Source organism: Mesitornis unicolor, unplaced genomic scaffold (genome assembly GCF_000695765.1).
Source record: "Mesitornis unicolor isolate BGI_N332 unplaced genomic scaffold, ASM69576v1 scaffold1346, whole genome shotgun sequence".
Lineage (NCBI taxonomy): Eukaryota > Metazoa > Chordata > Aves > Mesitornithiformes > Mesitornithidae > Mesitornis > Mesitornis unicolor.
In genome coordinates, this window is record NW_010191566.1 from 746 (window position 1) to 24,630 (window position 23,885).

Sequence of the window (23,885 nt, forward strand, 5' to 3'; positions counted from 1 at the left end):
CCCCAGCCTGGCACTCGGAAGACAGGACACATTCCTAAGCATTAATATTATTGATGCTGTTGTTCAGGAGGAGGGGGTTTGCTATTTAAAAATGCTCCTCCTTTGTTTCCCGGAGCCCCGGGGCAGTGAATGCACACTCCGAAAAATCAAATTCCCAGGGAGGGTAGTTACCGTGATCGTAGGAGACACTTTGCGAGTAGCCATGGCTCGTCTGTTCATATTTGTTCAGAAAACCTCCTGGAAGCTATAGTCCATTTGAAGGCCTAAATGCCCTGCAGGATCTTATTATTTATGACAGGGAAGACAGGAGGCCTTCCCTTCCCACTCTTCCCTGACCTCCTTTGTTCTGGGCACCACACAGGCACGACAAAAGAGTCTCATTTGAAACCAAAGCCCTGCTCTGGTAAGATAAAGGAAAGGAATAAAGCAGGCAAAACAATACAGTATCTGCATTCCTAAGTCTTAGAAAGCAGATTTAGTTGGCTGCAAATCCCCAGATGCATTGGGCCCAATTTTCTTTTTCAGTGAAGCTTTTTTACACTTCTTTAGCTGTGTGAGGATGTATGGGAAGATGTCATTTTCATCCTCTTTAAAGCTGTTGTGTCCTGCTGGTGCTCTATAAAGTGACTGTGATGTGGATGAGGCTCACGTCCGTGTCCTTCCGCACAATTTCCACTCCAGGCGAGCGGGAATTTTGCTTCCAAAGGCAAAATCATCTCAGGGCTTAATGCAGGTGTTAGCAGCTAAAGTATTGACAATTTAGGAAGTCAGGGTTGTAAATAGAAAAAGAAACCAGCACGTTATCAATCTTGGGGGAGTAGGTCACTGTCGTTTCCAAGTAACAGGTCTGGGCTGTAAAGAGCTGCCCTCGGGCTAGTGAAAATGGAGATAGGCATCTTCTGTGAAGGGACCGGGAGAGCAGCAGTCAGGTTACTGGTTGTACTGGGAATACCACATACTTCAGAAGGTTGGTGCACTGAGGATTGAAGTGAGGTTGTGCCTGAGGTTTAAGCCAAGGGAGGTGATGCACTTTGACCCGAGCCTCCTCATTCCAGATGTGTTGCTCACATCCCTTCCCGATGGGATAAAGAGGTTCCTTCCCAGTGTCTTCCCAAGGCCTTGCGCAAGAGCGAGCACCCTCCAGGACTGGGCTCCATCTGCCAGACTCCCAATTACTCGACTTTAGTTGTTGGTTGGCTCACGTCAGGTCTGTTTTCATTGCTTGCCTCCTCCCGCCGCTGCCGTGCGAACTGGAGCAACTCGACTGGCGCAGTCACTCCGGTTATCCTGGTTGGGCTGATGTCAGGACCGGGCTGAAGCGTGAGTTGCGTCTGAATGACTGGTGGAAGCTCTGGGCTGCGTGCGTCCAAAGCGCTCTGTGTTATTCAGGGTTGGCTTGGGTTACTGTCAAGTTTTTGGAAAATCTCCCGCAGCGCTGCTACCGTTTGCAGCAGAAGTAGGAACGGTGTGGGTGAGGCTCGCTGCAACTTCATTTACGCTGCTTTGAAGCCTTTTGATCACGGAAAGATGTTGCATGCAGCACACGGCTGGTGGTGTTCAGACTGGGGATAAGGGGAGGCTGTGATGCCTGCTCCGGTGTCACCTCATGGCTTAGGTGGCACCTTGGGTCTTGGTTGTTCTCCTGTCCCTTCCATTTTTTATATTTGCAAGGATCTGGAGGGTATCTGAGCACAGTTACCTGGTTGGTGCTGATGCTTACCTGGTTTTCCTTAATGCTGCTGCATTGCTGGAGGTTCAAGATAAGAAATCTGCTACCAGTAACACCTTTCATGGGACACAGCCCATTGCTTTTGGGGTTGTTTTAACTCCACAGAGGTGGAGTGACCATGCTGTCCCACAGCGAACACGGGTGAAGACCAACACTGTCTCATGGTGGACAGATCCTATGTTTAGTTGTGCTCATGATAGTTACCTGAATCAGAATGGTATTTTTTAAGAGGATCATTAATCTTGAAGGTGAGATAAGCAAAAGGACTGCATTAAACTGCTAGAATACACAGAGGCTTAGCAATATGCAGGCTGAATGAAAGAGAAAAAGAAGTTTGGGGTTTCTCTTGCTATTTTTCTCCTAGCTCTGTGCTTCCCAGTTTGCTCCCCTTGTCTCCCAATCTGCTGCTGGCCAATTCGTGTCACCTGAGCTGCAGACACCACTGCCTTGTGTGCTAAATGCCCTCATCTCTGTCATCTTGTTTCCAACTCCCACTTTTTTCCAGTTTTGGCCTCTGATAACTTGTTCCCTCTGAATCTCAACCCCATCTTTTATGATTTCCTCACCTGCAGTTACGGTCCCTTGTGTTACCCAACCAAAGCCCATCCCTGCTGCACTGTCACTAGGGCTGTGTTAATCTGTGTTAGTCAGCACTGCTGCTTTTCCAAATACAAACCTGTTAATAGAGTTAAAAGATTGCTCTTGCCAGCCCTTGTACCTCTGAAACCCCTCTCGTTCCTCAGGCAGCCCTCAGCTCACTGATTTCTATCTCCTAACCCCAGGTACTGCTCCCCTGGGGGAGGTGTGCTGTGCTGCTGGGAATTCATTCGGAGATGTCCCCAGGTCTGTTTGTTCAGGAGGTCAGGGTGTGTTATCTCAGTGCTCCCTCATGGCCTTAGAGCCAGGGAAAGACCAGGCAGGGCTTCAACCTGGAAAGTGTCAGGGATTTCTTGGTGTCAGACGCAGGTGACATACTTAACCTCGCCGTCGTTGTCTTATCCCATTGTACAAACAAATTGGGCAGAATTTGGCCGTGAAGAGCGTGGAAAGAGTTTTTGTCATTGTAAACGGTTCCTGGTTCTTGTATGCATTTTCTCATTGACGTTAAGTTTCTCCAGACAGTTCCAGCTGTAGTTAACCCTTGTGCCTATCATTGCTGATGTGTGATTGCGTTAAATAAATAACCCTGCTGGTCAGATGTGCTGTTAGCTTTTGAATCTGCAGTCTCCTGTCTCTGGAAGAGGGATGATGAGACCCAAATGCTGACGGAGGAGGCTCACTCCTCTGGCCATGTAAAAGCCCAGTGAGTAGCCAAGCTGCTCCATCTCTGCTGCCAGATGTTCCTGTGCTAACCAAAAGAAACCAAAGCTCCAACTTGAGCGAAAGGACAAGGACAAGTTGCATTTTCATTGAGGTTGTTGCTCACAGACCCTGCCCAAAGCCTGGGCTGACACAAGAATAAATGCGGCTTCCTCTTGTGACCAGACTTTGTAAATAAGAACAGCAACATCACTTCTCAATTGCAGTGACCTACTTTGCTCTCCGTGTGCCTGGTGCTCTCGTGGTAGCTGGATGTATGTGCTTATTCTTGGCTGGTTCTTGGCATCATGGATAATATTGATGGTTTTTATCTAATGGCACTGAAATTCATCACCTTTAACATATTTAATGGGTTCTTGTGACACAGAGGCCGGCTGTAACTGCTGTCAGCCTGGCACAGGATGAATGCTGCAGCTTCAAACAGCACGTGGCACTTTTATTTTATTTTCCTTTTCCTTATAGAGCAAATCAGCAAGTACACATTGATGAAGGTTATTGCACACAGAAGGATATTTTTAGACTCTTGCATCTATGGAATTTAAAAATCTCTTTCTGAAAACCTTTATGACCAACGAGGGAGCCCAGCATTGAGATTATTGCACCTATTGATGTGGTGCTGGTTGGTCCTTCTTCAGAACCAGCTTCCTGTTCAAGGGCTAAAGGACGGTGGTGGTGGTGCGTGGTTCCAGATCCCGGTTGGGTTTTCAGGGCTGTGTAAATCAGCTTCCAAAATAGAAACTGCTGTGGCAGGAGGAAGGGAGCGAAACGTCTTGTTGCTAAGGAACATGAGAGAACTGGGAGATGTGGCTCCCTTCTTGGCTTCCTGCGCTTTCTCTTTGGCGAGATGTGGGTCCGCAGAGCTTTGCCTTTCTGAGTGGGAAGGGATGGATATTACAAATATTTGTGAGGTTTTAAGGAAGGGCTGAGATAACTGATGCTGTGTGGGGATCCAGCTGAACCCAGTCCTCTCAGTCACATCTGTTCCTGAGCGTTTGCAGAACTGGGAGCATAAATGTGGCAAAACCAACCCCAGTCCCTCATCTCCTGCCTCCTGGTTCTGCTCTTCCTTCAGAAGAGCCTGGTGCTGCTCCAGCTCCATGCAGTGGAGTTTAATTTTAGAGGAGGATTGGTCCTGGGGGGCCAATAGCCTGGAAAAGCGTTAGCTTCACTCACTGTAAGTCTCTTCAGAGAGGGTGGGTTTCACTGTTGTAATCCCTGCCTGTGCTTTTTTTAATGGCATTTCCACACCTTTTTCCACCTCTGATTTTGGGACTGGATATTGCGGTTTGTTTCTGTCTTTCAACCTACGCAGCCACACGTGTTCGTGCCTTTGGCCTTAGCCCCGCGCTGTCCTCGCAGCAGGGGACAGCGGGTTCTGTGTAAAGTCACTCTTAATATCAACAGAAACGAACCCGGGCCATGTGCTGGGGCTGCGGGTCAGGCTTTCAAATGTCCTAACCCTGTGTTAGCAAACGTGCCGCTATCAACAGTGTTGTGAAGAGGATTTTGTCCAGGCGTGAGTTCAAACCCCAAATATTAGTGATGGCAACAGGAGATAAAGCAGGTGGTATTTATTTGTTTAGCCTGGGTTTGTTTTCCCTTCGCCAAAGCGTAACAGGGTTGCAGGGATAAGGGCTGTTCTCTGAGCATCGTGGGGTTTCTCATACAGAAAAGGGAAGGCAAATGCACACACAGAATAACATCGGGGACGCGGTCGGGCTGTGTTTATCAAAGGGGGCAGTTTTGCAGCACGTTGGCTTTGGCAGGGAGCTCAGCAGGACAAGGTCCGGCTTCCTGCACCACCCCTGCCTTGGGCTGCCCCAGCTGCTCTAAGAGCATCACGTTCAGCAGATTATTCCTAATCTGGGTTGCTTTGGTGACCGAGCTCCCAGTGCAGCCTCACGGAAAGGGGTAGGGACGCACCAGGATGGGTTGGAGGACGATGTGTGATGGAGACACATTTCCCCAGTAAATAACTGCATGAAGTACATCCCAAAGTGCCTTCTCAGTCTGCAGCATTAGGGAGAACAAGCCCTGCTTTTAATGAAGTAATTGTTATTTAACAGTTTTTATCAACGGCAGGGGAGTTTCGGGCCTCGCTTGTGCTGCAGAAGCTCGGTGGTGTAGCAGCAGCGGCGCGGTTTGGTTGATGCACGTTCCTCGGGGGGTGCGGTGCACGGCAGTTTCCCAAAACCACAGTGAAGTACCTGGCACGAGAGCTCCTTTTCCTCCTCTCCCTTCCCACCCTAGAAAGGCTTTGGCCGGCGTGGATCTGTCAGCCAAGGGTGGGAGACTTTTTCTCACCCTTAATTGTCACATTCGCGCCAGCAAAACTTCACAAGTAGCCCAGCCTCGGGTGGGGTCTTTTTATTTGGGTTTTGATTGGGATTTGGGGGTTTTTTCACATTGCTACGGTAGATGGAGAATTTGGCTTGGCTTGTTCAGGCCAGGATATTTAGCCAGACCTGCCTTTCTGAGGGAAATCAGCCCCTGCTCCTTCTAGGAAAGGCTCCGTTTCTTGGTAACCAATTTGTTTCATAGCGGTTAAATCTGAGGTGGGAAGCAGGATGGATAAATGTCGGGGGGGCTGTGTGGTTTTGTTTGCCTTTCAGTTGGAAAGTCAGCATCTCTGACCATAGCAACCGTGTAAAATCGTGTGGTAGTAATGTCTCAGGTTGGGACACAAACTGCGAGTAGTTCAGATGTATCATATCCCCACTTTATTGGCAGGATAATGAAGGCTGATTATCCATAATTCTTGAGTTTGTAGCTACTTTAGGTTTATTCCTGGTCTAAACCCTGTGCCTTGATTCCGTAACTTCCTGGCATTCATTGATTCTGGGTTTTTCCAGCTTGACAAATGGGTGTAGGAGCACAGGGGACAGCAGAGGTTTGGGACAGGGTTTTGGAGCAGGAAACATTTATTCTGCAGGATTCTTGGTAGCGACCTCAGCACCGGTGCTTATCTGCAAACTGGGACTGCTGTGTGGGCTTCACCTGAACCAAAATGCATCAGGAATGCAATGTCTCATTGCTGGTTTGAGGTTCAAATGATGCCAAAGGACTCGGAAGCAGGATAGAGAGCATTTCACCTTCCATTGCTGTTGGTGGCACACAACAGCTCCTGCAGCTCCTAAGGAAAGCGTTTCCTTCCCAGACACCCACTTGCTGTTTTGTTCTTGTTCATAACCTGTCAGCACTGCTTGGATTTTCTCGCCCTTCTCTTTTCCATCCCCGCCCAGCAGAAGCGCAGCTCCTGTCGGTGAATCATCCCCGCGTAGGTCTGCAACCCCAAAGTCGGTTTTGCCTGAGAAAGCCTCGTAGGGGTAGGCAGGGATTGGGAGCAGAGAGCTGAGCCAAGGAACCGTGCGAATAGGCCCTGGACAAGGGAACTTCTGGTTCCTGAGCCTGCTGGGGCATTGCCCTGGCGGTGCCTTGGACCATCGCACTGGTGCACGGCGGGAGGGTGCCTGTGGGAGTCTGCTCAGTGGTGCAGCAGACAAGACAGTTATTTTAACCTGGACTGGGTGGCTTAAAGGCAGGACTGATTTATTGTGGTTTAGAAACACGGGTCTCCTTTCTGGTTAGGGACGTAAACGTCTCCATCCTGGGATCACTGCGCCTTCCTGTGGTTTTAATGCCTGAGGTGACGCCCAGAGTCACTTGCTGACACCAGCACAAGGAGAATTTCTGCAGTATTGGGTTTGGGTGCGTTTTTCTCCATCTTAAATGCGTTATCTGATGGATTAATTTTTCATTAAGGAAGATATTTCAGTAAGGACACAGAGCCTGTAAATCGATTCAGATGAATACCAAGGTACTGCTGGTTGCTTTGTTTGTCAGACTGTTGTAAAAGCGTCTGGTTTAGGTCTGTCACCTCCAGTGGTGTTATCACAGGAGCCTGGGGGTGCCAACCCTTTGAAATTCCCCAGGAGTCAGGAGGAGACTCCTCAGTTATTCTTGAGCAGAGCTGATAGGGGGTGATAAATGAGCCGTTACTTTGCTGTGATGATGGGTCCAGCCAAAATTTCTCCTAACTTTGTTTGGCTTGTCAGCACAATCTGCTCATTTATTGTGTGTAATTAGAAAACCCCGTCAAACTGAAAACATTGCTTTAATTAAAGTCCCCATAGCCGCAGTTTGTCCTGCTCAGTGCTTCTGTGTTGTGTTAAATGAGTCGGGTTCGACTGTTGAGGACGCAGGCATGGGTTTTGGTGGAGATTTTAGGATTTCAGGTGTTCAGGTTATTTGGCTGCTGCAGATCTGCTGAAATTTGACTGCAGTACTTCTGGTTTTACTGCAGATGAAGTTTAGGGCTGTCTTTCCTCTCTGGGATGGGAGGCAGGAGCAGGGCAGCGATTGCTGGTTTTGCCTTGGGTGCTGCAGGAGCCTTTACAACTTCCTGGAGCTGTAAAGGCCTCCTCACAAAGCACGGCCTTTTGTACCTACTGAGTTGTTCCCTTCAATGGAGCGCTTCTGTGGACGTTAAACTGCTTTTAAATCATGTGCACAATGGCACTTTTGTTGGGAGGCCAGCCCTCCGCTTTCAGAGCGGCCTCAGGAAGGGAAGTTGACATTGGAGCGTTGTTGTTGTGCGTCCCATTGAGCCCCTGCTCAGCCTCTCCTCCCACCCCCACGGCTTTATCTGTGTCACCCTGCCCCGTGCTCCTCTCCATTTCGGGATTTTGCCCCTTAGCGGGACTGGATGGTTTGAACAGTGACCGATTTCACCAGCGTAACACAGAGACATCGCATAGAGACAGAGCAGGAGGTGTGGGGGCGGCTCCTGAGCTGTTCCTGCTGCTCTGTAGACTTCTCTTTTTTTATCCTGGAGAGGGTAAACTGCATCTCTTCACATCGGCTGCCTCAGTTTTCTATTAAATAACCCAAAGACAGTAATGCTTTTGGCTCACAAAGGCTTGGGAAGACTCATGGAGTTCATGGTGCCCTGGAAAGGACCGTGCAGGTCCATTACATTTGCAGGTGCCCTGGAAGGGCATCCATGGCTCTGAGAGCTCGACATCCTCTAGGCTCAGATACGATTACTCATTCGTTTGTTCTGGAGGTGCCCAAGACTGCTGGAATGAGAGCCAGTAACAAATGACATTCATTTCTGCTCGCAGATTACAGCCCGTGTTTGTCGAGGTAGGTGACATGACTGGTTGTGCCAGCTCAGCCTCCTGCGTTTCTCCTGAGATGAAAATCGCAGCTCTCAGGTGCTGCCCACCCTCCAAATGTGTGACAGCTTCAGCACCCTCCCACCTGAAGCTGCTTTGCAGATAAACGTGTCTCTGTGGTAAATTCCTCCGTTGCAGCTGTCTCCTGTTATTTCTGCGCTAGCCAGGAGTCAGAACAAAAGCCAAGTTTCTGTTTAGTATCGGACACTGGAAAATCTTTCTGTAAAGAATTGATATTAGTTTTTAAGAATCTGTACAATATGTTGTGCTTGGCTTTGCCCAACTGAGCCAAATCCAAACTAAAAGTGGTTGTTTTTTTTTAATTTTTGTTCTGCAGTGTCAAAAAAGCACGGCAAACTCATCACCTTCCTCCGTACATTCATGAAGTCGCGCCCAACGAAACAGAAGCTGAAACAGCGCGGGATCCTGAAGGAAAGGGTGTTCGGCTGTGACCTGGGAGAGCATCTTCTCAACTCTGGCCATGATGGTAGGAAATGATCCATTCTCGAGTTCTTCCTCTGCTGGGGGGGTCTTATTTTGGGGTGATGGGATCTAGCAAAGGGTTAGTTGGTACTAGCAGAGAAATGTGTGACAGAAATCAAGGGCTGAAACAGAAATTGAGGCTGATGCTAATATGGAGTGAGCATCGTGGTTCATTGTGGGAGCACTGAAGATGCATGGATGGATGGGCTGCTGAAGATGAGTTCTCAACCTCTTGAAGTCTTTGAATAAATATTAAATACTGACTTTTTTGCAGGGAAATAAACTTCATTTATGTGTCAGTGTCAGTCATTCGTTAGCTCGTGTGTTAAATCCATGCATGTCTTGACTTGGTGCCTTTGTATGATTCTGGCAGAACTTGCAGTGTAAATCCTTGATTTCACCGAATTTACAGGAATTAACTGGATATTGGGTTTTGTCACAGCTGACTTTCCCTGTCTGTTAGGTAAGTTTTCTCTAGGCCTCCTCTGGCCCTTTCGCCTTCCATCAGCAGTGCAGGGATGTAGCAGCTGACTCAGCCATATGCACTCCCTCGCCTGCCATGAAGTGTTTTTTACTACTGGTTGGTGAATACCATGAGCTTGTTCATATGGAATCGGGGCTGTGGCAAGGCTCGTTGGCTTCTTAATTGGAACCAGTAGACATCTTTATTGCTGGGGCTCGAAAAGCATCAGAGAGCCAGAAACTTTGGTTTGGAGACAGTAACCCATGTAAGAACTGCATCAGGAGTAGGTAATTCACACCACCGAGTAGCCATGGAGCTGGTTTTATGTTCATGCTGTGGGAGCAGTTGTGGAGGGCAGGAGACGTGCCAGCAGAGTGAGCTCATTAATGGGAAAGAGAAAACTCTTTTATCCGCAGCCCTCCTCCTGTCCCTTTTAGTTCAGTAGGCACAAGTCAGCAATAATTAAAGCTCTGCCCTGCCCTCTGCGCTGACTTCTTCCCCTGGCTTTAAGGGGTGCGCATTTTATTTAGCAGTAAAAGACACATCCTGAGCTGAACTAAACTGTTTGGACTCCACTGGCGGCTCCTGCCTGGAGCTCGCTCCTTGTTCTGGTCACTCCCTTCCCATCACGTGCAACCGGGAGGCTGCGACTGAGCTGCGCTAATGAGGTCTCCTCATCTGAGGAGTTACCACTTGCTTTCCCCCTCGGTTTAATAACTCTTTCCTAACTCCCTGGAGTGAAGCAGATCCAAATTGAGTGTTGCTAACAGGGGCATGTCTCCGTTTCGCACAGCAGGGTTGTTTTTTTCAGTGTGATTCAGCTCTGACCCGTATTCCAAGTGACGTCAGCCCGGGGTTGGTTTTCTGGAGATGATTCTGTGAATCCAGCTCCGGGCACGCACAGCATTTTCAGATCCCCTCATTCTGTGGCGTTAACGTTGCTCAGCCGAAGCCAACTGCAGTGCTCAGAGGGGACTGAGGTACCACGGGAGACCCTGAGCTGAGTTAGGTAGAGCAAAGATGCTGCTTCACCTCATAACCAGACCATAAACAAGTTGTTTTATGGGAGCACGGAGTGCTGTAGCTGGAGTCTGCGCATGGTACCTACAGGGATCACAGCATAAAACATCTCGGGTCAGAAAAGCAAGAATGAACCCAAGACGTTCATATATTTGTTCAGGTTAGTGGTAGTGACACTGTCCACAGGGGTTGAAATGAATTGCAAGGCACTCGTGTGTTCCTCAGAAATGCAGTATTGAACCAAGCTGGAGTTATGTTAACAGTTTTATTAAATATCAGCTTTGGGAAGCTCACAATGCCTCAATTCTCTGTGAAACACCACCAGCAGTCCCAGTTTCAAACCCATGAACATCTGAGACTTCGCTTGTCTTTTGGATAGGAAATGGTGAGAGAGGAGCAGACCGAGGGAATAAAGGGGATAAAGAAGGACAAAACTGAAATAGGTCTGACGTTTTATGACTAAACCCTGTGTTGAGGCAGCGGGCTCAGGTTGCTGAGCATGGAGAGGAGCGTACCCAAAGGGAATTCACAGACACGGAGGCAATGTTTTACCTGCTGCAGGATGTTCCCTTTCTGTGGGCTCAGCAAGTAATCGCTCTTGTTCTGCATCCTTTGCACCTTTTTGAAAGGGAGAATAAATTGGCATGGGATGTATAGGAGGAAAGCGATACGGAAATGTTTCTTGCTGTTAGGGAGCAGAGCTCATACTCACACTTTTCGTTCAGCACACACCGAGTTCTGAGCTAGCAAAGGGTTTGTCTTGGTTTATCTGACTTCTGAGCTCAGTCCTGCGCTCTGTTCTGAGAGGTTCCTCTGGGGCCGGCATGACAGGACTCGCATCTGCTGAACGTCAGGCTATGGTACGTCTGTTGTGGAGTTTCTCCTTAGGGGAAGGTGTTGGGGTGAGGTGGGAGGAGTGGAACAAGAGGCTGCTGTTGCTGCTGTCTCTTTGGTTTTGATGAGGATGTAGTTTGTCATTTTTGTAATTGATGTGTGTGGGTCTGAGAGGTAACACTATAAGCAGGTATAGGGAGGGACGTAAGGATTTGACGGATGTTTACAGTAACAGTGGTAGGGGTGAGTACTGCACCTTAAAATCTTTCTCTATGAGTGGTGATTCATGCTGGGGCTGGCATCTGCAGGCAGGCAGTGTCCTCGGAGTTGGTGTGGCTTTCTTTTTAATTCCAGTTTGTTGTGTGCTGACACTTTGAGCCCTGCAGTCACTGATGGGTCCCTGGTGTGGTGGGGGTTACCCCTCCACGGGGATCTCTGGGCTGGGTTGTGTTGCTTCCAGCAGAAGTGACCTGGGTCTGTCCTTTCTGTCCTTATGTCCCCTTCCCTGTCACACGTCAGTGCTGAGTTATGGGCTGGTACCTGTAGGAGTAAAACCAGTTTTGACGAGGGATTTTCAACTTCTCTGCTGGCTCTAAACGTAGCAAAGGTTGTGGTGATGCTCCCCTCAAGTATGTTGGTTTGCACAATACCTCTAGTCACCCTATGGAGCCCGCCTTAAGGGCCCGTCTCCATTTAATTTTAGTGCATTATTCATTTGTTGGCTCCTTCTGGGTTTTGAATGCTCCCCCTGCCAGCGAGGCGTCATTTGGAAGCAGACCAAGCTCAGCAGGGAGTAGCTGTTTCTTCATCGCCCTGAGAGATGCTCCCAGTTGGATTGGTGCTGTTGGCACCTGCCATGGCAGTTTGTTTTATGGAGCTGTGAGATGCAGCAAATTCAGCGTAATCCTTGACTCGTGAAGAGGCCTTGTTCCCTTTGTAGGTAGACTTTTTCCCCCTCTTAATTTTTTTTCTCTCAAAGGAAACCAAATGGAACTTAAATTTAGCTCGACCCCAATTAGAAAGAATTGTGCTTGCAGAGGATGCGCTTGTTTAGTGCGGGAGCTGCTTAAATGCTGCATTGCAGCATCTGTACCGCGTCCTCGTTTGTGATTCAGAATATTTAGAAGCGAATTTCTCCACAGCTTCTGACTTCATCCCAGGTGTGGGAGCGCTGTGGTCGGCAGCAGCTTTGTGCCTGGCTGCACGGAGAGGCCAGCGCATCGGGGACCGGGCAGTTCGGGGCTGGCACCGCAGAGCCCTGAGGGGCTGCAGGGAGCTGTGGTGCGGCCGGGGAGCCCAAGAGGTCGTGGATTCGGTGTCGCAGATGCGATGGTGCCGTTTATCCCTGGGTTCAGGAGCTCTGTGGTCCATGGTGTTCATTAGCTGCATCTCTCACTGGGTCTCTCGCATGGTCAGAGCTCCAGAGAAAAGCCACATTGCTTTTCTGGGAGTGAAGGAGCCGTGAGCTGCAGCAGATGAGGGATTACTTTATAATGCGCTTTATATAGAAATGCTGCTGGGAGTAATGTGCTGGGATTGCTTGGGTTACAGAGGATAAGGTATAAAATACTGGCGGTCCTTATTCCGTGCTGAAAACGCTCTCGTCGTCTGGCACTTGATGAAGTCAATCATTTCTCTCCTGGTGCTCAAGGGGAGCGCAGGCTGACCCTGGTGTACCCTACAATGGTGATGCTGGGTGCTCATTTCGGGAGGTAATCCCTACAGCGCAGTCGGCTCTGCCAACAGAGGGGTTTGTAGACTAAGAGCAAACGGTATTTTTGTACCTCTTTATGCATTGGTTGCATTGATAATTCATCAGCTTCCATAATTGGAAAAGATGGATTTAGAAATAGCATTCATTTTTAATTGAGCAGTTTCCCATACCGAAGGATCTGTACTTCATTTGGAGTCATTAGAAGACACCAGTGATCTGTGTTTGACAGGGAGAGGTATTGCTTTGCTTGCTGAAAAAGTGAATGCCTACAAAAGACAGAGTTGACTGACGCGCCTGGTTCTTGCTCTCTGTCCTTCCTATTAGTCCCGTTTTCCCAAATTTATTAGCAATTATTTTGGATGAGTTAGGTTGGATGAAAGAAGAAATAAACTGAAAGCTGAGACTGTTTAGAACTGCGTGCAAGAGCAAATCATAGCAGACACAAAACCTGGATGCTGTTATTTCCTGGGCAGTGTCAGCAGCTGTGTGCGAGGGCTGCGTTTATTCTCCTGTGCTGGTTGTTGTGCTCCAGATAAGCTCCTTAACAGCGCCCTGGGATTGCTGCTGTCCTCCTTCCCCTCGGTGTCCTCTTCATTTCGGTGTCTTTCTTGCCTTTGAGCGATGCCCCGGCTGCAGCTGGGCGGTGGCGTTGCCTTTGATGCTGATTTATTGCAGATTTGGGCATAGGGAAAACGCTGCAATGAGAGCAGAGGAGCACAAGGAATGAGGTCTCGGGCAGCAGCTTGGCAGGGAGCGGGGAAAATCTGGTTTCCCTTAGCTCCAACATAAGCTTGGTAATCTCTGTGTCATCTCCTTGGGTCCCAGTATTAAAGTGAGGAGTCCCTTTTACTAGCTAATAATTTTCATTCTAATAAAAGTCTGCCTGGCTTTGGATCTTTGCCATCTGTGAAGGAAGCCTTGGTTGGGAATTCGGGACAGCTGAGCCTTACATAGTTATTAAGTTTAGGTTTTCTTGCTGTTTTAACTCTTAGAGGGTAAATACGATCGGTTTCCACTCTCACTGCTAGGAAATAAAATTGACCGCGACAAGAAGTAAAGCAAACCTTGCTGAGGATTAGGAAGTTATAAATAGTTACCAGAATGTTACTATTTTCCTTCCTTTCTTTAAACGCTGCTTTTAACTGTAAACACGAGGCAGCCCCTGAAAGCCAGGAGTTTCCAATTCATGTCCTGAAGGCCCAGGTGAAATCCCTGCTCGTGGTGTCCCTGCCGTGGAGTTGCTTTGCCCCATGGTTTTCTCTTCAGAAGGACTTTGCAGAGCTTCCATCAGAAAGAAATCCCCAAGCTTCTTTCTCCCTGGGCCCGCTGCAGTTCAAACAGCAAATATTTACCACCCTGGCGTGTGGTTCCCCAGGTATGCGTGGAATTGGCACGGCTTGAACGCTGGCAACCACATCAGTAGATTTGTTTAAGCAATAACTTCTTGTTTCTTACACAAAGGTTTCTTGGATGCTGCAGAAAGAGGGAGGTCGTGTGTGGTAGCCCCAACGCTTGGGTGATGAAATTGGCCGCGGTCGTTGCGATGGGCTGAGGAGAATGGCGGCTGTGGATGAGGCTGAGGGCTTGTAGCATTTTTGTACCTTTAAGAAGTATTTTCTGACAAGCTTGAATGTGAACTAAAAGTTTCAAACCCTCCCATAGGGCCAGATCTGGCATCCTGCTTTTACTTCTGTCTCAGTTTTTAGGCATTTATGTGCCTAAAGGAGTTCATGGTTAGGACATAAATCTGAGTTTTGAAGGATTTGTTTGCGTTTCTCTTTTCTGCAAAGACATTTCCTGGGTGGCTTTGGGCAAGGCCTTTAAAATGGGATGGATGCATCTCCTTACTCTTCGGCATCCTGCAGTTACCCAAGCAGAGGGGTGCATCTGGAGGGTGACTCACCCCCTCTACCATAATATAGGTGCTTAATTTAAAAAGTGGATCCCAGCTTCTCCATTGGCACAGCAGGAGACATAGTGCATCCTTACTTACACCAATTGTGCAGTACACGGCTGCTCATTGTGAAAGGGCAAGTCCCACACCAGGATATTTTATTTAGTAACCAAGAAATTGTGCCCACGAGTGGGTCTGGGGGACAGCTGCCTGTAGGTTTTCCATCAGTCAATTTGGCTATCCCTTGTTTTTAGGAGGTTGGTGAGATATTGAAACCTGTTGACCTCAGACATGCCCGAACCTGTTTCCTTTCAGTATTTCACCATTTACAGTCAATTTTTCTCAAAATCCATCTCCACAGGACTTGGGCAATCAGTGATCTAAGCTGCAGTCAAGAGTACTTGGCCAGTGAGCTGGAATTGGGCACTCGCGAGCTTAGACCCCATCTCACACCTTTCGTGGCTGTGCATCTCCCCTCCCATGTCCACGCTTGTAAGATCAAATTAATAATCCATGTCTGCCCCAGAGTGCCCGAGGGTCGGCTTCTGATGCTTGTGAAGTGCTTGGATTGACATTAAATAGTATTTATTCAGGTGTTAACACAGGTTGGCAGGGGAGATGCCACGAGGATGGTGAGGGCTCTGGAGAACAAGCCTGATGAGGAGCGGCTGAGGGAACTGGGCTTGTTCAGCCTGGAGAAGAGAAGGCTGAGGGGAGACCTCATCACCACCTACAACTGCCTCAAGGGAGCTTGTGGAGAGGTGGGTGCTGGGCTCTTCTCCCAGGTGATGGGGGACAGAACAAGGGGAAACGGCACCAAGCTGTGCCAAGGGAGGTTCAGGTTAGAGATAAGGAGGAAGTTCTTGACTGAGAGGGTCGTCAGAAGCTGGAACAGGCTGCCCCGGGAGGTGGTGGAGTCACCATCCCCTGGATGTGTTTAAGGAGCAGGCAGACGAGGTACTTAGGAATATGGTTTAGTGGGTAGACAGGAACGGTTGGACGTGATGATCTCAGAGATCTTTTCCAACCCAGAGATTCTGTGATTCTGTGTGAAATCCACAGTAGCTTGTAGGAAATAAGTAGACTTACCTGCATGGATCCCCTGTATTTATCAGGTTTGCATCATTTCACAAATGTAAACATCTCATCCATTGTGGAAACCGAACGGGGCCCAATTCCCTGGAGCACTTGTGTAAATGGTGTGGTTCAGTGCCTAAATATTTCTCCCAGCGCGGTGGGGTGTGCACACACAAACCCGTGTAACGTAGAAGATGGACCCGGTAGCCTGGAGAAAAGGGCAGCGGTCGACCCATTTTGTGGATGAGCAGAGAACGTTCCCCTTCCTGCAGATGCTACACAAACTCCTTCAACACGAGTTGGTGCTTTCAAAGGCCAGTAGTCTTTGAGCTATTTTAGGCAAATTTCCAACCATAACAGGCATTGTTTTTGCTTCACCATCTGCCCTCTGAATTGCGGGAACTCGAATTATTGGGTACGGGGTCAGCATTACAAAGAGGTACATGGGGTCCCCGTGGAGAATTGCTTGTCTGGGGGAGGTACTTGCAGAAAGGGAGAGCTGAGCAGGCAAGACGAGCTTTTGCAGGGAAGAAAAGAGACGATTTCTCTCTCCCCTTCTTTTCTGCCCTGCCTGCAGCTGTGAGCAGAGAAATTCTTCACGCCTGAGTGACCCAGAGGACAGCAGGGAGTTGAAAATTAATTTGCATTTGGAAACACTGCAGCTGTGGGGGGGACAAACGGGAGAAAAAAATGTAGCAGGCCGTACAGGAATTGTTCCTTCTCTTATCCCTCCGCTCTGCCCCCTCAGCTGAAGTAGTAAGTGTAGTGTATCCAAACAGAAAACACTGGAATACAGTCCACATACCAGTGTAGCAGTAGTTTTATTCCATTTGCAGAGACTTTGTATTTAAAAAGCCCACCCCGTAGGATTAGGTTGATTACAGATACAGCTATAGATACGGATATAGCCATGCCCACACCACCGAGGATGCAGTTTTCCACCTTCCCAGGCCGATGCAGCACAGCGGGATTTATGTTTCTCAGGTTTGAACTTTGCACTTTGGTTTTGCACGGTTCCTGGCTAAGCTGCCATAAAACATCAGTCCGGTCTCCAAAAGCAGGGTCGGGTGCCGAGGCCAATTCCCCAAACGGGCGCTGCGGGGTGGCTGCTCTCGCGGTTTATGGCCCCCTCTTGCCTTACTGCACTTTCACGAGTGCAAAAGTCACACTTCAAATAAAAAACGCTGCGTGGTGCCAGGAAATGGTGCGGCTTGTGATAGCAGGCTCAGACTTTACTCACCAACAGCATAAATAATTTTAATGTGGGTCACTTCTTGGAAGTGGGGGAGAGAGCATCTTGAAGGGAGTTTGCTGTTTGGTTGGTCTCGTTCTTCTCTCTCACTCCTGGTGATTTAAGTGTGAGGGTAACCTTGCTTTAGGCGGCTCAGAGCGGCACTGGGGCTGGTTTATTTCATTTTCCTTGTTCCTGCTGGGCTGCAGGTTTAGTTTTTCCGCCTGTGCTCGCTATGTGAGGAATTTGGCTGAGCAGCTGCGTTTCAGCGCTGTGGGCCATTAGGCAGCCAGAGGCCCGGCTTGTGCACAGTCCACCTTATTGCTGTGATATTGTGAGAACCACGCTGCTGGAGGGGAGCTCGACGGGAGGCCTCGTTCCCCAGGCTGCACAAACAGCTCTGATTCCAGTAACGTACTCAGAAAATAAAAATCAAAATAAGTAAGCTTCCCAAATGCTCAAAATGAGTTGGAAAAAATCCCTTTCGCTGCTGTGGTGCTGAAATTCTGGGGTCTTCTTTGTGGACATGTCCGTGTTTCCAGCCTTTTGGGCTTTGTTTTCTGGATCTCCCTGTGCTTTGGGACTTCATTGCAGAGAGGTTGTCTGGAGTTGGTGGTTGGAGACCGTGTTGTTATTTATGAACAAAACCAACAGTACCTTTCCCGAGGGGGCCTGCTCGTGGTGGCTGTCAGAAACCAGGTGCTGAGCTAGGTGGACCTTTATGGGCTTTCTGTTTCTTTAGAGATTGCCTGAGTCATCGAGTCTGGTTGTTGTAATTGCAGGAAACCACAGTAATTAACTAAAATTAACAGAACTGTAGTGTAACTACTACTACATCCTATGAGAAGAGATCTCCCTCAGTTTCCTGCTGTGATGCAGCTGAGGTATCTTTCTAATTCAGAGCTGGTAATTGGGACTTTGGGATCTGGAAGCCAAAATCAGGACCTGAATACTGAAGAGCTCACCTCTACATCAGGGGAGGGAATTATGCAGCAGACGGAGATAAGTACCTGAAAAAGTCACAACTTTACATCAGAAGTCACCGTTGGTCGTGGTCTTGGTACCCTTCACACCACAAAATGAGGTCTTAGCTTGTGCTGTCGTCCTGCAGTTTCACTCAGGTGCTAATAGACCTCATTCTCTCCATATGTGTGTATGTACATATATATAAATGTATACTGAGCTGAAGGGCTTGGGATTCAGAGGGAAGGGGGAGGATAAACACACGTGTCGTTGCCAGGTGTCACCTTTGTTCAAAGATCAGAAAAATCAAGTCACTGCTCCAGCAAAGGGCCTTCGGGTGTAATTATAGCCCTGCCTGAACTGCAGTCACTTCACCAACCGTGCAGAATTCCCCCAAAATATCTGCGGTGCTGGCATGATATATTTAGCTTAAAGAACAGATCGTCCTGGTAACCAGATTAGGAAATGCGGAGAACAAGCCTGCTAGAATTATTTCAGTGTATATTAATTATTCTGACTGTGCCTAAGATCTTCCATTGCAAATAAGCACTTTAGGAGGTGTATTTATTGTTGGTGCTGCATCCTTCACCTTCCCCCCTGTTCTCCCTTGACTGGATCCACATGGTCACCCCTGGTGAGATTCCGGTATGGACCACTGAAGTCTGTGGGATTTTGCAGCTAAGCATCACTTCAAAACCTGGGTGAACCCCTTTACCCAGTGCTTTGTGACTCTTGCAGTCAGGCAGTTGCAGAAGGAAATGTCACTGATGCTGAGCCCAGCATCCTCGCTCAGGTCACCGAGGAGATTTGCAGCCCCTCACCTTTTGTCACGGGTGGTGGTGGGGAAGAGCCGCACGTGGACATCTCGCATCGTCTTGCTTGGTGCTCAGTGAAAGCAAAATGAGTCTCGTGTGTGTGGCGATGTAGGGTGCTCTCTTTCTCACCGACGCGGGTTTTACCAACACGCCGAGTCCGACTGGCCCAGATCTGTCTCTCGGTATCTTTGGGCATCGCGGGTCCAGGGCCTCATCTGCCGCATCGCTGTGCCGCACGCATGTACGGGTTTTGTTCTGTTCCTCTGCTCGAGCGCACAGCAGATGTGCCCTCGGCCCATCACACACCTGCTGGTTTCCAGGGAACCATTTAAAATGAGGTTTTTAGCTGCCTGAGCGTTTGCTGCAAGCTGGGAAAAAAGCAGCGAGGTGGCTGGGGAGGGGAAAGCGCGGAGCATCCAAGTTGAGTAGCGCCGAGGAGAGCTGACTGGCAGATGGCATTTGCTGCTTGGTGTAAGGGGATTTGCCACATGACCTATTCAGAGGCTGTGTCACGTGGCAAACTGATCAGACCTGGCATCTCATGTACAAATACATCTGGATCGTCACGGGAGCTGTGGCCAAAGGGTGGCTTGCAGAGGAGTCGGAGCTTTTCCCATGAAGATTTGCTGTTGCTCACAAGAGCTCGATCCTGATTTTCTCTCTGTGTTCAGGGCAGTTGTATCTCTTATTAACAAAGTAATTTGCTCCTCCTTAAGCTTACAAGGACGGACGGAGCTCCAGCAGTGGATGCTGCATGAGGCTGAGAAGTCAACTGGAAGGAATCGGTTGGTGAAGCGGCTTGAATATTAACTTGACACCTAATTATGTCCTCTGGGCTTATTTTTTCCACTCTGTCGTACCGTGGGCTGTCCGCAGTTTGTGTGAGTGTGCTATGTTGTGTAGCTATCTAAATCCAGCCACGCTCTGGTACACACTGGGGATGAAATGATCAGTTGTAAAAATTCTCCTGGCCCTGCTGCAGAAAGTAGCATCTCCTTAATGTTTGTATTTGCTTAAACCAAGCAGCCTAGGTTAATCCTGTATAGGTTTGAAAACAAAGTCTTTGGCCAAAGTGAGTATTTACTCAGATTTGCAGCTCTGCTGGAATGGAATTGAACACCACGGTTTTTGGGGGAGTTGTGATGGGACCTGCGCTGTCTCTGCTTGAATAGCGCTGACTTTTTCAACCTGTTTCATATCCTTGCATTTCTTTAAAGCAAAGAGCACCTCTGAGCAGGTCAAGAGAGGTTCTCCTCCCCCTCTACTCTGCCCTGGTGAGACCGCATCTGGAATATTGTGTCCAGTTCTGGGCCCTCAGTTCAAGAAGGACAGGAACTGCTGGAGAGAGTCCAGCGTAGGGCTACAAAGATGATCAAGGGAGTGGAGCATCTCCCTTCTGAGGAGCGGCTGAGGGAGCTGGGGCTCTTTAGTTTGCAGAAGAGGAGACTGAGGGGAGACCTCATTCATGGTTATAAATATTTAAAGGGTGAGTGTCACGAGGATGGAGCCAGGCTCTTCTCGGTGACAAACAATGATAGGACAAGGGGTAACGGACACAAACTGGAACACAGGAGGTTCCACTGAAATTGGAGAAGAAACTTCTTCTCAGTGAGGGTGACAGAGCCCTGGCCCAGGCTGCCCAGAGAGGTTGTGGAGTCTCCTTCTCTGCAGACATTCAAAACCCGCCTGGACGCCTTCCTGTGTAACCTCATGTGGGTGTTCCTGCTCCGGCAGGGGGATTGGACTGGATGAGCTTTGGAGGTCCCTTCCAATCCTTGATGGTCTGGGATTCTGTGAGCAGTTTCTACTCCAACTCCTATAGTTAAATTTCTTCCAGGCTTCCTCCTCTAAGGAACAACTAAAACAGCAGCCCAGCTGGGCTTAGTTTATGGGATCTGAGAAGCCCACAGCCTGAACTGGGATGTTAATACCACCCTCAACTAACCAGCACCCCTTGTTCTTCAGTCCCCCAGGTCCTCAAGAGCTGCACCGAGTTCATCGAGAAGCACGGCATCGTGGATGGCATCTATCGGCTGTCCGGGATCGCGTCCAACATCCAGAAGCTACGGTAAGGGCGCTGTGTTTGCCAGGCCCGTGTGCACGGGATGAGCGAGGTACGCGCCGGGTCCAAAGGCTGCGCTTGCAGACGCCTGCGCTGTGGCAGCCGTGGGAGGGGTACCCTGGCTTTGTCACCGTTCAGGAGCGACGTCGGTTGTTCGGCAGAATTCACTTTGCAGGAAGTTTTCCTTCAGGACAAAGTATCAGAAGGCTCTGGGGTTGCGGTGTCACTGCACTGTCACATTGCGTTCTGTTCTCTCCTGCTCGTGGAGCCCTTTGGAGCAGCTGATATTTCTCCTTGCTGCTTTGGAGCAATTAATGGGTAACATGCAAAAAATACTTGCGTAATTCCTGGTGGGTAGCATTGCCGTGCGCAGGGAAAGGCCAGGTGTGCGTCCTCCCTGGTCAGGAGCTTTCCCATCACAGTAAATGGTTTTTATCCTCTGGTGAGGTGGTTTTCCTCAGTTGTTTCATGTGCATTTTTCTGTTGTGAAGGGACTGGGAGAATGTAGCGGGATGTGACTAATTCCAGTTTTGATCCTAGGCCCAGGCCTCACAGGGGCATTTTCCATAGCAAGGATATCTGGTTTGTACCAGCTATTCCCGAGCCCAGTGGACAGGTTTGAGCCGGCAGAGTTTCTGTACAAACCCTTGTATGGATGGGATTATTCTGGTTCAGCTTAATCCTGTTTCTCATCACAGCAAGCTCCATTTTAACACTCCGCTCCTGAGGCTTTGATAGGCAGACTCCAAAGCCTCTGATTGTAGCTGTTGCCCACAGCAGTCTTGGCTGAATAAAATGTTCGCCCTTGCTTCGGTTACGTCCCTTTAATTCCCCCTTTTGACTTGTGCTGGACCATCCTCCTCATCGCTGCCCCAGTCCATTTTTCCCTTTGTGTTGCCAAGACCATTTTGTCCTTCACCGTTTTCCAAAGGTGCTTTAAAAATGGTTTTCTAAACCTTTAATGCCACGATTCCCTGTTTATAGTACAGAAAATGCAGTGACAGCCTATTTTTCAATTTTCTGCGATGTTCCAAAGACAAAAGGGAGTACATGGCATAACTTGTAGACCCTGCCCCTGTTGCTCATCTAAATCACTACAGATTTCCATAAGTGTTTGATTAACACAGGCCACGTTACATTGCTGTATTTTCCAGCTATATAAACAGATCATTAGGCTTATTTCAAAGCTAGGGCTGCAGTATCCTTATAAATGAGTCACCGTTCTTAAGTTTCACACAGAAGAGCTGGGTCTCTCGGATTTAAAGGGCTGTTGGGTTGGAGAGAAAGAGAATTTATTCCACATGGAGGATTTACTCCAGGACAGAGGTTGGCTCTTTAGCACTGCAGTAGCTGCCTTGATTTGGCCAGTTGGCAAAACAGAGAGAGTTGAGTTGGTCTCTGCATCCCTGTATTCCGGCTCTGGCTTTTTTTGAGGCTGTGAAGTTGTCGTCTTCTCCTAACAAGATCTTTCTTTTGGGTTAAAAGCAATAACATGGAGTTCTCCAAACTGCCAGTGCAGCGAGAAGAAAGGCTCATTGTAGTAGGGCGTCCCTTTCTTCACTCCACAGTCCACGTCTCTAACACAGCGTGAGATTTATTCCTGGGGAAAATACATTTATTCCTAGGGAAAATACTGCTCCAGGAGAACTGGAGCAGGGCAGGATGTGGCCAGAGAGTTTCAGCCAACGTTGGGGTCTTTTCCTCAGCTCCCTTCTGAGCTCTCTCAAGTGCAGAAAATAAGCTTCTCTCCCAGCTCTGAGTAAGGGTGAGTCAGAACGTGCCTGTGGGAGCAGGAGGCACCGATGGCTGAGGATTCTGACCTTTCTTTCCTCCTTCTGTGCTGCCTTTGGGGTGAGGAGCCGGGGAGAAGGCGGGGATGTTGTGGTTGTAGTGTGGACAGGACAACTCCCCACATTGCCGATGCACGTTTTGGTTTACAGCTTAAAGACCAAAAAGGTTGAGCCGGAGCAGCCGTGTGCCCGCAGCTCCCTGTGGCCCGATTCGCCATGTGGCCCTGCAGAGCTGTCCTGTTAATTTGAAACAGCCCTTTCCATGCACATATCCTAGCAGTGAGCCAGCCCTTGGCCTTCTAAGCTCAGCTTTTATTTCATCAATGTTTGCGATTTGGGTTTTTTTTCTCCCACTCTGAAAACCAAGGGAACGCTCAGGGATTTTTCTTGATGTGGTTCCTGGCTCTCCTCACCCTGGAGCAGAGGCGTGCTCAGCTCACCAGCCCGACCCCGAGGAATTTCTGCTCACAGAGTTTCCATGCGCAGCAGCTGCCGATGGCGCTGGCATCGCTTTGGGCATTGCTTTATCACTTCAGTTTCCAGGCCTGTGCAATGCAAAGGGACAGCAGCTTCTCCAGACCCGCGGGCAGCTCCCAGCCACAGCCCTTGGGGGTTGAATTGTCTCCATGGGCTTAGAGGACTTTGTGAAAAGCCCTCTTGCAGCAAAAAAAAGGATTGCAGGCTAGCCAATCAGTTGCAAAACTAATTGAAAATGCCTTATTAGAAGAAAAAAAGAAAGTCATTTTGGAAAAAAAATCCAGTCTAGCAGCACCACAACCATGGCTCATGTGGCTTTGGTGACCAAGTATTTATTTTTTTTCCTGTAAATCAGGAAACTTTTGCTTTTCTTGACTGTAATTTGTGCTGGGGTTTATTTTCATTCCTCCTTTTCAAGCCCCTTTGCCCATTTTTCCGTTCTCTTTTCCAGCCACGAGTTTGACTCGGAGCAGATTCCCGACTTGACCAAGGACATTTACATCCAGGACATTCACTGCGTGGGCTCCCTCTGCAAGCTGTACTTCCGCGAGCTCCCGAACCCTCTGCTGACCTATCAACTCTACGAGAAGTTCTCCGTAAGTACAAGGCAATGCCTTTCCCTTCCATTTGAGCAGGATTTCAGCTACGCAGGAACAGTTGAGACAGGGACAGACGCCTCTGAAGCTGAAGCTGCAGAACAACAACAAAATGCACCTCAGTACTGAAGAACGGCGCATTGGCCGCGTGGTTCACGATGTTGTGGCAGGGGCCTGGTTTTATTTGTGGCTAAATCCCTTCCTGCCTTGTTCCAGGACGCTGTTTCTGCTGCTACGGAT

The 23,885-nt window shown here is 48.9% G+C and overlaps 1 protein-coding gene across 1 annotated transcript in view; it reads left to right on the top strand.

The window, feature by feature from the left end:
- The first annotated feature begins 8,571 nt into the window (after nt 1-8,571).
- LOC104542452 (rho GTPase-activating protein 32-like) overlaps nt 8,572-23,885 on the top strand; it is a 29,263-nt gene continuing 13,949 nt past the window's right edge. Inside the window, 4 exon segments of the mRNA XM_010186770.1 lie at nt 8,572-8,713; nt 20,686-20,788; nt 23,501-23,645; nt 23,862-23,885. Of these exon segments, the coding sequence (XP_010185072.1) occupies nt 8,608-8,713; nt 20,686-20,788; nt 23,501-23,645; nt 23,862-23,885 (378 nt within the window). The 5' untranslated portion in view covers nt 8,572-8,607.